General features: G+C 44.3%; 1 protein-coding gene across 1 annotated transcript in view; it reads left to right on the forward strand.

Annotated features, from left to right (window-relative positions):
• LOC104544763 (protein slowmo homolog 1-like) overlaps positions 1 to 4,597 on the forward strand; it is a gene marked incomplete at its 5' end in the record, with an annotated part of 7,686 nt that extends 3,089 nt beyond the window's left edge. The window contains one exon of the mRNA XM_010189718.1: positions 4,149 to 4,597. Coding sequence (XP_010188020.1) covers positions 4,149 to 4,262 — 114 coding nt within the window. The remainder of the gene's footprint in view (positions 1 to 4,148) is intronic.
• Between the last annotated feature and the right edge of the window lie 10,646 nt (positions 4,598 to 15,243).

The raw sequence follows: 15,243 nt of genomic DNA on the forward strand, positions 1-15,243 counted from the left end.
TGGTATCTGTTCAGGTGTTACCTGTGTGAGAGCTCAATTTCTTTTAAAGGTTGTTCTTCTGTACTGCCATTTTCAGGGAGCACGCTGGCTCACAAGCTGCTTGCAAATCAAAAAGTCCTTCTTGTCCTGTGTGTTTCACCAAAGTGTCTCTTTAGAGATTTTGAAATTGGCAGGAATTTGTATGTGCTGTTACCAGCCCTTTCTTTGCTAGCCAGTAACCTACTCTGCTATTACTAGCTCTTGTGTGCTGTGCTTCTGTGCTCTTGGCACCCCTCTTAAACTTAATGAAAGTTGCTGAAGAATGTTTTGTTGTTCTGAAGAAATAGGAAGTAATTATTGAGGTTTTGCCCTAAGGTAGATGTGGCAGATGAGGCATTATTATTTGTAATGATGATTGAAAAATCATTTGCCATATGTTGTAAATCTTTTTTGTGTTACTCTAGGGGTGGGATGCTATTGAGTGGATAATTCAAAATTCTGAAAGCGCTCTAAGCTAGCAGTTCTCCACATCTACAGTTTGTACTAACTAGTGGTAATGCCAGCATTCTTCTTCTTGGTACAGCATTTCAGCTTTCTAGCAAATATATGCATGGATTGTTGTCATGTGAATTTCATAAATTAACCTGCATGTATGTTTGATACACATTGCATACAGGAATGGCAAACATGTTCATTACACTGCAGTTGCAGAGTGAGTGTAGGTCAGCTCTAGGCTAGACCCATTAACCTGTGCTTATGCCACTGGAGAACCAGCTTCTTGCAGTCGAGTCTTGTGCCACACGTTATTGCAATGGTTTGAAGGTGGAATGATGGCTGCAGATAGCTGGGCACGTGAACCGAGTGCTTGATCTGGTCCTGGTTTCTGTCATTTCAGAACATAAAACTGGTACCTGAAGAAATAAATAAATTAGTTAGTGACTGGAATTGGCATTATAAAAATGAAACAGAATTGTATTCTTAGGATATAGAATTGATTTCTTGAAACAGATTGCCTAACAGGGGTAATCTTTTGCATAGTGGACTTGTATTTGCTTTTCTTACACCTGAGGAATATTGTTGCCCTTCTGTGAACTTCTGTGGAAATCCATACAAAGTTGGAAACTGTCAGAATGCTCTTGTAGTTATATTCATTTCAGTAGTGATGTGTCCTTTAAGCGATGTGACCATGAAAAAATCTGACTTTCAGGCTGAGAGAACTGAATGTACTTGCCTCTGTGATACCTCTGTGCAGACTGTTTTCCTTCCACTAGTCAGTGTAGCCTGTCTCTGTCATTCCTGTATTGGCTTATGCTTCAACTAATAGGAGTCCTCAGAGAAAGAAAAAATCTATTATGCTGCTTCTCCTAGTTAAGAATAGGGGTTTTGTACACTGCTTATTTTGAGATCAGTGTATGCTGTGAGTGTTTGCTTTTACTTTCTCATTCCACTAAGCTTTTATGTCTGTTGTTCTGGAAAACGTTACCTACTGAGGCTCAGCATTTATCAGTCACTTAAGCTCTACCAGCAAATCTTCATATGCAGCATTTGGTCTGCCAAACACGTCATACTGCTAACATATGCGATAAAGACTAATATAGTATGCATGCTTGGTTATGAATGTGCTTGCTTAATGACTTGCTGCAGAATTTGTTGTACACTATGAAACTGTATAGATCAATCCTCTGTCAGATTTTTTTGGTAACTGGGTAGTGCTACAGTACTTGGAGGCTTTGCATCTGATTAAGATTTGGTAACATAATGTACTGTGCAGAATATTCCTGAAGTCTTCCTTGCCAGTATCATGACTTTATTCTTGGCTGCAAAGTACAGTATGTAGTGTATGCTGGTCTAAGGAAACCTGCAGACCTATGTAGTCTCAAAAGCTGAAGGAAATAATCTTGGTACTCCAGTTGAATGTAATGACCTTTTATTTTTTTTAATCTTACCAACAGATCCATCAACTAAAACACTATGACCCAGCTGTTTCATAGTCAGGGCCTGAAAAGAATCTCAGTATTTTTCTACTGAGCATTTTCTAAATCAAAGGTGCTTGACTTTCTGACAAGTCTTCTTTGTGCAATTAGACAAATCTAAGCTGTTGCTGTCTTACTTAGTTGTCTGTGCCTCTGTCACCTAAGAGAGGACATTTTAACCTGACTTTTAAATATCCAAATGTGTGTTTACTAAAAGATGATTCCCCCTCTCTCCCCCTGCTTTTTTCCTTATGGAGCTCTCCACTCAGCTAATTCATGGCTAGTTACAGCTTGTTGCTATGCAGTAGCCTACTCTTGTCTGGGTGCTTTCATGCTGGTGGTCCCAGGTCTTGCACAGGATGTGGAGTCAGTGGAAGTTGTCACCTGCTGAAGCATGCTGAAGCATGGTCGAGTTAGTGGTCTAATGGAAGGAACTCAGAAGTTCAATCATACTCTTCTAAGGATTTTTTTCAGCAACCCATACTTAAACTGGACAGTTTACATCATGCTTTCTTGAATATTGTTAGTATTTTTTAAAGACATATCTTGAACTAAGTTAACTTAAACATGTTAGTTCTTGAGGTAATTCTGGATAGCGCTGAATACTCCTTTCGGAGCCTGGCCAAGAGCTGAACACTTTGTTATGCTACATAGATGACTTTTCTCAGGTTAAGAACTGCATGCCAGTGCAGCCATAGCAATTAGTGTTTATTCACAGAGTTAGTCCTTCACTGAACTTTGTGAGGGTCTTGAGATAAATATGCTCTTATTCAGAGTCAAACTTTATTTCTTTTAATAGGATACACTTTGCAGCATGGAACTGGGCTTCTGATATTATTCCAGAGTATGTTTCTAGCTTCAGAAAAAATCCTTCAAGAACATGTGTGGGTTTTATTTTGACTTTTTTTTAAGTTTTCAATGCTGTTTATGCAGATTCTTGTTTGTTCTTAGTGGCTTATAAAAGACAACAGCAGGTTCTGGACACTCTTTGAGGTTTTTTTTTCACTTTATCACCTGTAATGCATGCAAAAAAATAGCACATCGTAGTTCAGAACAAAAACTCTGTGTGAGTAGAAGAGCGTTCCCCTCCTTTCCCTCAGTCTCTGCAGAGGGCTTGAACACTGACCATAGCTCTCCTGAAGACTTAACAATGTTTTGAGCTCAGACCCTTTATCTCCAGAACTCCTTCAGACATGGCCAGAGCCACGTGGCTCCCAGTTACTGCTCTCCACTGTTTGTACTTCTTATTCTTAATAGAGTAATAGAGGTGAATGTCCCTTGGCTTCTCTTTAGGTGAAAAAAGGCCTGGTGTTTTCCTGGTCTGAACACATCTGCTTGTTTTGGCAAAAGCTGTCATTCTGAGATTGTGGAGCTCTAAAATCTTGCACTTTTGTTTGGTTAAAGTGCTTCTCTTTATTTTCTTGGTGTCATTTTGCAGCTGTGTGTTCGTCTTGTGGTTACTGAGGTGCAGCTGCTACAGCCTTCATAAGACAAAAGATTTTTGACTGACTTACTTCCTTTGTTGGATTCCTCAGCTTTTACTAAAGCATTGGCTGTCAGTGCCTGGCTTTGAGGCACTCCCATTGTGAGAACTGAACAGAGAGAGGCTCTGCCTTGATACAAAAGGTGTGACTGTAGCCTCCCAATTAGTCTGTTTTCTATGCTGAAAAATGGCTGTGCATGAATATAGGACTCAGTGTGAGTCCATCTCTGAACTCCCGCTAGAGATCTAATCAGTTAGTTGCTACATCAAAGCACACTGGGACGACTTTCTTTGTCCAGGATCTTCTCAAAAACTGTCCATATAGCTTGACTAATGAATCTGAGAACAGTATCTCGATTTTGGTATAAATTTACTGATATTCTTTGGGTGGTGGGAGCAGCAGACAGTGCAAACGGCAGTACTCCTGCATAAGTGAACGTAACTGCTGAATCAGGCTTTTTGCCCTGGTGCACTACTGGAAGCTCACACCAGTATTGCATTTACTTCTTGCCTACGGGTTAAGCAAATGCCTTTACAATGAAGCTTCCATAAGAAGATGCTCAGAAATTATGAACATAATCTGGTATCAAACTATGCAGGACATGGAATTAATTTTAAAACAAGTCTCATGTCTGACAGAGGAAAAAACTATAGAAATGTGAGCAGTGGTGGTATATCTGTTCTGGTCCTAAATTCCAGTATTTTTCTGGCAGGGTCGGGATGCCCTGGAGTGGGTGATCAGGAAACTAAACACAGAATTGGAGGATCTGAAGTCAACGCGTGAGGGCATTAAACCAGCCATGGCAGCGGCATCTACAGAAAAATAAAGCAAAAAATACCAAGTAACTGACGGAAAAGTTTTCTTTTGCAGACTGCTCTGTAGATCTCCCTTCCAAGGCTGATCTGCAGAGGTTTCCTATATTTATAAGAATATTGGAACAATGGAAAAGTAACCTCATCCGTCATCTCCACAGCAGCTCCTGTTGCCTACTGAAGATTAAATTGACCTCCTGCAGATGCTCTTTTCATTTAAACAATTTATTGTTAACACTGGAAACAACATTTAGCACGTTTAAAACTGCCTAAATGTGCCTTTTATAACAAAGAGAGAGAGAATGTTATATTTACACCATCTCGGTTTTTTGTACTCAAACTTGAAAAGAATGCATGTGTGGTATTAAGGGTTTTCCATGGGAATATTTGTTCTGTGAAGGGCTCATAGGTACTAGAGCACTGAATTTTGTCTGTTTTGTAATCTGATTGTGTCTTACAACCACTTAAAGGGAACTACATGAGTCAGCACATAGATATCTAATTCTACCATATCATCTAGAGGATCATCCTGAAAAGCTGAAACTTGTGTGGTACTGACTTTCCCTCTGTTGTTTAAATGTGCTGCCTGAACATGACACACAGGTACTTTACCTCTTAGATGTTTGTATCCAAAGAAAGATAAAGTTTCTATTGATGTTAATAGCCTAAACCAGTTTTTTGGTGGGGAGAGAGGTGTAATTTATTTTCATATTTATTAACCTGCCCTAGTTCCTCTCCTCCCTGTGAGGAGAGGAGTAGTAATTCCTGGAAGGTGCTGGAAAATACTTCTCTTACTCATCTCTAAGAAGGGTACTTGTAGGCTACTGGAATGAAGAGACTGTGCTGTTCCACTGGTCTTTGCTCTTCACATCGTGTCTTAACTGAAGGAGAGACTGAGGCAATAATCAGAAGAGCTGAAACAAGAAATAAGTAGGAAATTTGAAATCCAAAGGGTAAGGTTTCAAGAACATGTACTTTTCATGCTCTGGATGGAGAAAGCAAGCATACAAGAAAAACAAATGGACTCTTCTTTTTGAGTGCTTTCTACTAACTACTGACTACCAGTGCGACTGTCTTTTTTCAACACTTTTCCACATTGGTACAAAATAGGTTTAGGATCATTTTAAATGCTTCTGATTTTCTGGAAAAACACTCCAGTAACTGCAGAAATGTGCATAAGTATGTATTGGTAACAGTCCTAGCCTTGTCTGATGTTCACCAAATTTCCTTTTCGGTCCAGGTTTAGTATACGTTTCTTAGACAGCCCTCTGTCAGGGCATTTGAACTTATTTTTTGGTGTGCACACAAAGTGAAATAAATGTTGCAAGAGTGTTTACTCATTGAAGTGGCAAGCGTGTGTTTAGCAAGCTGTTAATGAGCATGAGTAACTTCTAAAAAACTAGAAGAGCAAAATGTTGGTCACTGTTTTGATCTGGTAATTTTAAAGTGTCTGTAGCTTAAGGGAAATTTCAGCGTTCGTATTCTGGTTAGTTTGAAACTAATTTGGGTGTAGCTATAGTCTTGTTAAACTACATGGTCATAATGAATTAATTTAAAATATAGATATATTAGTTGAAAGCAATTAAATGAGTAGCTAATAATTACATTGCTCTTTTTGTATGGACCTAAAGCCTTTTTTATTTTGGAACAGAAACTTGGAGCTCGAAGGCTGATAGCAGCTCCTTTCCGGAAGATACGCTGGATAGCTTTGGTGCAGGTCAGTTGTGCTGCTCAGAGGAGTGCTGCCGCTTCCTGGATAAAGAATGCAGAAGATGTCCTAGCTCCTGGTGGTCTTCTGCTAGGGAGGGGAGTGCAGCGGTGGCAGAGCTCTGTGAATGAAAGGAAAAGATGAGTAAGTGTGTGTGTGCATGTGGAAACCTGTGCTACAGCGTTTCCATACGTGGAGATGATGATAATGCAACTGTTGGGGGCAGAGGTAGAAAAGTCTTTGGGGATGTTCATGTATTGCTTTGGTTTGGAAGACTAATTGTCCAAAGCTGCTTCTTGCATCAGATTTGAAATAATTGCTTAGTGTTGTTTTAATGCCAATTGACTTGCTTATAGCTCCTCCCAGCACCAGCTGGTGTCCCAGAAAAGTCACCACAGGTTTTGTTACTCTGTCTAGAGCTGAACTCCTCTGCCACACCTTAGGGTCAGAACCAGTTACCTCTCAAGTTTGCTGGAGTCCTTTCTTTGCACTTTGTTTCCTTCTTCCAGAAACAAACCTTTGCCTGCTTGTGTTGCAGCATCTCCTTTCCGTTTAATTCCCCACTGGTTTTGGGCTGCTTCTTCTTCACATTTTGGGCTACTTGGGAACTCTGTTGCTGGATGCTTGGTTGTCCAACCTGTCTGCTGCTTCACTCGCCATGGATCAGCACCTTGCCTGCTTGGGCTCTGCCCTCTTCTGCTTTTCTCTGGGCTAAATGGAAGTGGGGAACCTTTGAGTAGGAAAAAGACTTCATTTCTTCAAGAGGCCAGTTCCATCACCCAGCTGCCTCTTTCTGCTGCCAGACAGTGGTGCTGCTTCTCACCTTGTCCTTGGGGCAGGTGACACTCCTGCATCTCTGGGCTTATTGATCTTCCTGTAAGGGGACTGTTTGCAGTAAGTTTGCAGATGACACTAAGTTGGGAGGGAGTGTTGATCTGCCCGAGGGTAGAAAGGCTCTGCAGAGGGACCTGGATAGGCTGAATCAATGGGCTGAGGCCAACTGGATGAGCTTGGAGGAGACTTGAGGGGTGACCTCATTAATGTTTATAAATTTGTAAAGGGTTAGTGTCAGGAGGAAGGAGCCAGGCTCTTCTTTCTGATGTCCAATGACAGGACAAGGGGCAATGGGTGCAAGCTGGAACATAGGAGGTTCAACCTGAACATGAGGAAAAACTGTTTCACTGTGAGGGTGACAGAGCACTGGAACAGGCTGCCCAGACAGGTTGTGGAGTCTCCTTCTCTGGACACATTCAAAACCAACCTGGACGCATTCCTGTGTGACCTAGTCTAGGTGATCCTGCTCTGGCAGGGGGGTTGGACTGGATGAACTTTCAAGGTCCCTTCTAATTCCTAATATTCTGTGATTCTGTGATTTCTCATTTTGCCAGTGTGTACAAAGGACCTGGCAGGCAGTGGTCACACTGGGACCAGGTAGGCTCCAGTGTTTAGCAGATGAAGTGATTCTTAATTTCCCATGAGCTTTCCTGGACACATTCACTCTTCTGTGCTCTGCCCATCTAGTTTGCATACAGGACTCCCATCCTTCTTCTCCCTGGACCATGTGACTTCTCCACAGGATCTGATGGGACCTATAGCTGGATATTCAGGCCTGCTGTGCATAACGCTGGTTTTGAAGCACTTTTCCCCCTCCAGTTCTGCCACTGTTTTAGGCTGAGTTGACCCGTGGGGCTAAAAAAACCCCTACCTTTGGAACTGCTTATCTTGGTCCTTCCCTTGGGAAAGTCATCCATCTTTATTTGCTGGAAATGGCTGATAAGTATTTCTGAAGTCAGTTTTACGTCATGTGCATCGGCTGAAGTGTCTGTCAAAGACAGAAAGCTGCATGTGAGGGGAAAGTGTTAGGCTGCTTGTGGGAGCCAGGGGGCTGTAGCTTTTTTGGATTGGTTTAGAAACAGCCAGGTACACAGAAGGAAAAAATTATAAAGCAGAAATGGTGTTAAGTCAACACTCATTAACTTGGAAGGTCCTGAAGCGCTAGGGACCAAGCAGAAGAAAGCTCAGCATTTGTACTCATGCTGATTACCAGGTAGCAAGTGCCATTTGGAATATGAATTCTGCACTTTGAGAGTTGAAAATAGAATGAGTTTTGTGTGTTGGAGGAGGAAGGTTGTTCACTGCTGCTGTTTAAGCCACTGAGGCTTGGAGTTCAGTGTTTCTCAGCCATTAGGTTGCAAGTCAAAGGAGAGGGAGTAGGGGGTACATATGTGGGGAGATGGTTTGGGTGTACGGATCGAGTGCCAGTGTATCGGGTTTCCAGACTGGTCAGAGGTCTGGCCACTCACCCTGCCCAGTACCTGCAGCTGTGTCACACACCCCAGCTGAGGAAGGACAGAGCTGGGGATGGCTGGTTCCTGCCTGCAGGGGAAACAGTGGGAGAAGGTGGCAGCGGTGGTTTCCTGAGTGTGGCAAACTGGGCATGTTAGCTCTTGACCCTGAAGGATTTTAAGATGTTGAAGACACTAAACTTGAGGTAAACTCTGGCTTCTGGTTGATGTCTGTTTTTCTTGCTGACACAGACAGGCTCATGTTCGCATCAAAAGGCATTAACTTGAATCAGTGTAATCAAATTGTCTGGTGTATAATCAGGTTTGTGCAGACTAGCCTTTTATTTTTCTTTCTTTTCTGCCCTGCCCTTGTGCCAGTATGTCGTGTCACCCCCATGCTCACCCATACTTCTTTCTTCTTTTCCCCATCCGCTCAGCAGGCACAAGGGGAAAGGATCGCATTTGCTGGGGAAAGGGGCAATCCTAGGGTAAGTTGCAGTATTCTTGAAAGACTTAACGCAAGGAAAGGCACTGAACGGCAGCACTTGGCATGTATCAGGAACTGATGTATAGCACACACCAGGCATTGATGTACGTGATGATGTAGTAACGTAGCACTAAGATGACCGGTGCCATTCCTTGATGCGACACTTTTCATTTAAATCTTCAGGTGGAGCAGTGGGTACCACCTTTCCTGTTCTTGCATCTTCCTAGATTGTAAGCTGTGAAAGGCAGGACTCTGAAGTGTCTGTGTACACTGTGGTGCTATCTTAAATAAATGACATCTTCGGTTTAAAAAAAAAACCAAAACACTTCTGGGTGTAACTGCTGTAATATAAAATGGGCTGTTGGTTTTCAGGGAAGGATGTAGAAAAATTTGTGTTGGTCTGTGCTGGGTAAGCAACAGGACCCAGAACCAGGCTCCCTGGAGCTCACTGTAAGCCACACACTCTACTGGTCTAAAGCTCTGCAGGGGGGTCTCCTGTGCCTGAACTGGTGACTCCCATTTGCATCTGGCACTGCTTCATTTTGCAGTAAAACAGGGATGAGCCATCTAAAATGATCAGCCTTGCCTTGTAAGTAAGACCTTATCTATCTAAGAAATGGTATTTTTACCCCACCAGCACTCCTTGCCACTGCTCAGAATCCTGCAGGTTGTGGGGCAGCCTTTTAATCGCAGCTCCAGGAGGCAGGGCAAGCTTTTCCTATGAATGTACACAGTGAAAAGGCATTTTTGTGAACCACAAGTCCTGTTCTCTTAATGACTGAGGTATGATTCTCATTTTATTGGAAGGCACCTGCAAGTAAAATCATCAGTAAGGGCTCCTAATCTGGGGCCTTGCTGGTGCAATATTTCCCCTTCTTACTCTTCGGTAATATTTTTTAAAATTTAGTATCTGCAGCAGCTAAGGTTCAGGGCTCTGCCTATGCAGACAACGCGGAACATGCCCTTACCAGCTGTGCTTTGTAGGAGATGATGCTCGCTGTCTTTACAGTTAGTGCAAGAAAGGGAGAGCCAGGTACTGCCATTTTAAAGAAGTTTTTATTAATAACGCATAAACAAGAGACTGCATTTCAGTACCACAGAACATGAAAACAAGCAGAAGACAATTCTATTGCCTTTCTCTGGTAGAGTGATGCCCCGGGTGTACTTGAAGCTGTGTGGACGGTACAGGCGCAGTGACAGCACAGGAGGAGGAGAAGTTGGAAGGGGAAGGGTTTGTGCTTTGGGCCTGTTCATGTCCAAAAAGTGCATCTCCTGATTGGGATTTTATTTTCCTTTCCTTTGTTAAAGGAGAGGGTTGGCAGGGAGGAACCAGCTTTAAGAGAAATACAGCTCCAATACCTTCCTCAGGGTATCTTCATTGTGCTTAATAATTCACAGGTAATGTAGCCACCAGCCCCTGCAACAGAACTGAGCCCATCTTGAACGTCTAAGCCAAAGCTGGGCCTTGGCCTCTACCTGTCCTGTGAGCTGGGCCACAGGAATGCAGCCTCTCTCTGTATACACGTGTCAACTTAACTGGTGCTTATTTCCACCAAACTTCAGAAGCCAAATTTCTGCAGAAGTTGCACCAACTCATGCCCATGTCCTTTGCTTCTTGATTTAGCAGCCCCTGAAATCCAGTTTAACCGTCCCACGCTGCAGTGTTTGGCCAACCCCCGTTCTGCAAAAACCAAAGCGTTGCTGGGTCCCACTGGAAGCACTGGCCTGGCTCTGGTGAGAAACACAGGGAGGACCTGGAGCTTCATGTAAGCGCTACAACGGCATGGGAGGTGCCAAGAATGTCTTTTTTTCTTACCAGATGCTCACCTTTTTGCACTTGCATGTTTTTTTTGATCAAATGGGTTAATGATCGAACAGGTCCTTTCCAGCTGTGACTGTACATTAAGTAGCCTGCCACCTCGAAAGAGCATCTGCTGAAAAACGTATTTCTGTATTAGCCATAGAAATATTCCAAATGGCTTCCTCTAGAGCTGTTCTACAAAACCCACCTTGACAACCTTTGCAGTCTGCAGCAGCCTCTGTCATTATTTCAGGACACGGAGCCCAGGCTCCTGCGTATCTGACTCTGGGGCCAGCCAGGAACTGCTGCTGCAAATCAGCCCCACCAGAGAAGAAACCAAAAAGTTACTGAATTGCAGATTAGTGTAGAAAACCAAGCAAAGCTGCTGTGTCTATTTGATAACTATAAATTTAGTGCCACCTCCTGATTGTGCCCTATAACATTCATGCAGTGTGGGCTACCATGGTAAAGTTCATTCTCAAACCTTTGCTTGTTGAAGTGTCACCAAGTTTCAGCTGCCTGGAATCGGGTGCACCTGGCAGTGATGCTGATGGCTTTCCAGTGCTGAAAGCTGATGGAAACCTGCAATGCAGGATCCCATTAGCTCTGACACTGAGCACTCGAGATCTCTCTGTCAGCAGCTCTCAAAATCCTTTAAACCGTTGTAACCACGCTGCAGTTCCTGTTCTTGCAGATGGACACCCTGGGGCATGGGAAGGCTCACAGCTTGTTCCACTGAGCAGCTCCGGGGCTTTTCAGTGGTAAGACAAGGCGGCAGGGAGGGCAGTGGGCTCCCCTGGGCTGGGCTGCTGGAGCCTGTGGGTGCTGCTCTCCCCTCACACCTGGGATTTTGAGCTGCCATGAGGACAACGCTCAGGAACTCACGCTTTCCTGTCAGGAAACAGGTTCAGAGTCTTTGTGTATCACAGCAGACTGAGCTAGTGCCCCTCTCTTGTGGCGCTCCTACCTGGAAATTCTGGGGAACAGTAATTTCAGGTACCCAAAAAATGTGAAACACGGTAGTAAAAGTCAGACAGAAACAACAAAACAGATCTTTATAGCTGGAATCAATATTCATAAACATTCTCAGATTGACCTTAAGATACATACAGACAGAAAAAGAAGAAATAAACCAGAGCAGCTCCAAGTTACCAACATGGAAACACTACAAAATTTTATGGTGGCATTAACATAATCCATACGCTGTAGCACCAGAGCGCACAGTCACACCTTTTCCCCCGTGCCTGTGTGCTGTCACTGTGTCATGGATGAGACTGAGCTTGTAAGAAAGACATTCCTAGAAGATGGACAGAGCTGCTGGATGAGGTTAAGCATGAAGGTTGCAATCAGGGCTCTAACGCTGGAGCTTCTACATCAGTTGTAACCTATGGAGCATGCAGCCAGAAACTAACTGTGGAAGCTGATGCTGAACCAGCCTGGGGAGAAGGGACCTTGAAAGAGGAGAGAGAACAACGTAATAGTTGTGCTAGAAATGTTCTCTCCACCTCTGGTTTAAAAACTGAAGACAATCAAAAACCTCCCCAAAAGACTGCCAGCATTCCTCTCCCCAAGATGAGGGATGGAGATTTCCCAACGCCTGTGCCACACGCAGGGTGAGTGGGCCCCAGCCACAGCCCATCACTGCTGGTAACTGAGGGGCTTGGCTGGCAACCACGACCGGGTGTTCAGCTCATTGCGTCACGGGGGTTACATGAGCAGTTTTATTGCTATTCTGAGAGTACTTCCACGTGTTTCCATCTGTTCACGCAGCCCAGCCAGTGCTCAACTGTTATTCAATCATTTTCATTAACAATTTTTTGTCAAAAGAAACGTCTGACTGATCTTACAAAACTGTAACAGCATGAAGAAGAAAAGGAGAGATGCAACTTTTAAATCAGCTTCCACATGAATAATTAACACAGACAAGGGCTATAACAGAAAGGCATTTTATTTTCGCCAGGTAACGCCCCTCCCTGTATAAAGGAAATAATGGGGAAAGGGGAAAAAAACAACAACCCCCCAAAACGCTGCTGTCACCATGAACATCTGAAAGGTCGGGTTTGAGAGCTGCAGCAACGCCTGCTCGCTTCCTCCACGGCCATGTGAGGCAGAGCTGGCTTTGCATTCTCCACAATTCATGTACAAAACACGACTGATGCTGCCAGTGGCATTTTTAACTCCTTGGCTCTCCTATAATATATTTATCAGACCTTGGGCATGTTAATAGAGCTAAAAAAAATATATAAATTTTAAAACTCCAGGGAAGGGAGCTCACTGTGCTAGTCCCGTGTTCTTTTCAGCAGTAATTCACTCTAAAATGTCTATGGAGTGCAAACCGTATTGGGGGCTGAAAGCGTTAACTCTAAGAAAGGTAATAGCCAACACACAGATAAATAAGACTCATTTCCTTTTTAAAACACCATGGGAAAGCCAATTCCCATTGCATGATTGATGGAGGCTTCCTAAATATTAATAAATATATTACACATATTTACAAGCTTCTGATTTCATCCTGTGACGTGAAGTTCAGCCCGTAACTAGGACATGCTGGGCAGCACTGCAGGGACGCAGGCAAATGGCTGCAGCGGATTTGGGATGCTAGCGCAAGCGGCGAGATGGGAAGCTAAAAATAACCCACGCCACGGAGATCCAGGCAACGGAGCTCCCCCGGGCTGCGCCTGCCAAACCAGCCCCGCTGCTCAACCAAACGCCAGGATAATGCGGAGCAACTGGGGCAGAGAGGAAGGGACGGAGGGAAGGGGGAGGCAGCCCTCCCCACCACGTTTTCTGGCGCTTGCCACAGCCCTTGCCAGCAGCCCCGAGGGTTGTTTTTTTTTTTTCCCCAGGGCAAAGGGGAGGTGTCCAGGCACTGCCCCAGGGCAGCTCTGTGTGGGTCACACAGCACAGTTCGTACAACCACTGCAGTGTTTGGCGTTCGTGCCATGCTTAGCACGGCAGGGCCTGGCCCAAGCCAAGGGCTGGTGGCCATCCCGGGAGGGCAAGGCTGGACTCCAAAGCTCAGCTGCTTTCCCGGGGGGGCACAGGCTGTGGATGGCACAGGTGTGCTGTGAGGGACTCGCTGTCCTTTCCACACTCAGGGTTTTCTTAGTCCTTGGTCCTGCCTGCTCCGCAACGTCCTGCGGCCCTCACAAAGGGGGAAAGAAATGTGCTGGATACCCTGCACCTCAGGGGCTTGAGGAGGCCGGGGAAGAGGACTGTGAGCAGAAGATTGAGCGATTGTAATGCACGGCTGGGGCACTTCCAGGAGAAAATTATGGTAACAACGACAGGGGAAATGCAAAGTGAGATCTCCTGCATTTCTTTCAGCCTACTTTTCCTGATGCACTGTGCAGCAAACACATGGGCTGGTTTTGGCACAGAAACAAGAAAAAGTGCTGATGTGACTGAGATCAAGCCACCCTTCCAGCAAGAGCAGACCTTCAAATCTGTGCTGCTCACCTCCTGCAAGCCTCCGTCCTCATCTCACACCAGTGCTCCAGTGCTTTAACATCCAGGACACTTTTGCAGAGGTACCCTGAGGACAGGGCCAGGACAGCTGAGGGGGAGTTTGCCTTGGGCCCTGCTGTTCCTGTTCGCATTGGTTCAAAAAACAACCAAACCCATTATTTCAGTGAGCCCTGCATATGCAAAAATTCTCATTTTCCAAGGGGGCGTTTAAAGAAAAATAAGGATGGATGAGTCCTTGGGAAGGTCTAAGGAGACGTTTGCATGTGCTTTTCAAATCACCTTAAAAGATATGATATGAGCAGCTGCTCCGAAGGCTGCAACGTGCAAATACACTTTGATGGGGAAGCCTGGTTCCCCTGGGCAGAAATGGGACCAGAGCCCAGATACCACACGGCAGCCAAAAGCACCCCCGGTGCCCCAGGGCCTCCACATGGTGCCTTAGTAGGGCTGGCGGGGCAGGCTGCCTTCTCTTGGGCTTTTCAATGCACAAGGGTTGGACAGGAGAATCTGTTTTGATTAGTACAACTTTCAAATTATGTTACGGAAATCCAGTGCCAGCTACTGTGGAGCAGTTCTGAGGTATCTCTCATTAATTCGAAGTATAGAAATGTTAATAAATAGATCTGAAACTTTTCTGCTATCTCGTTCTATAATACACTGCTATATAGATATTAAATACGCCTCAGGGTATTAAAAAATTTGTGAAAAAGTTACAGTAGTTGATTTTCAAGTATTAATAACTTGGCTATGTTAGCTTGTCTTTAAATACCAAACGGATCTGGCCCCAGATTACTGACTAAACTCTGGCTACGCCTGAATTTAAAAAAAAAAAAGTATTTTGAATATAAAAAGAAGTGCAAAAAAGCATGAGATGTCAGTTAAGGTAACGTTGCTGGACCTTCTGAACAACCAGGTTAGCACGCTTTTGTGAGTGAATTCAAAAGGGAAAAAGAATGAAAAGAGATTAAAGAAAAAAGGAGAGATTGCTCCCAATCTGAGACAGCGCCGTCCCAAATTTCAGCAGAACGCGAATTTTTACAGCCAACTCAGAAACCCCAGAAAAAATGGGGTTGTCAGTGGATATGCTGTCAGACACAACCATAGCAGTACTTGTGTGCTCCGTTATAATACAAATGTACACCTCGCCCACCGCTTCCTCTGAGGAACCACGAGAACAACTTTACAGGTATTCAGTTAAAATTCGAAGCCTCCCTTATTTCCCATCCTTCCCCATAAACTGTACAAC

The sequence above is a fragment of the Mesitornis unicolor genome, unplaced genomic scaffold (assembly GCF_000695765.1).
Source record: "Mesitornis unicolor isolate BGI_N332 unplaced genomic scaffold, ASM69576v1 scaffold32468, whole genome shotgun sequence".
Classification (NCBI taxonomy): Eukaryota; Metazoa; Chordata; class Aves; order Mesitornithiformes; family Mesitornithidae; genus Mesitornis; species Mesitornis unicolor.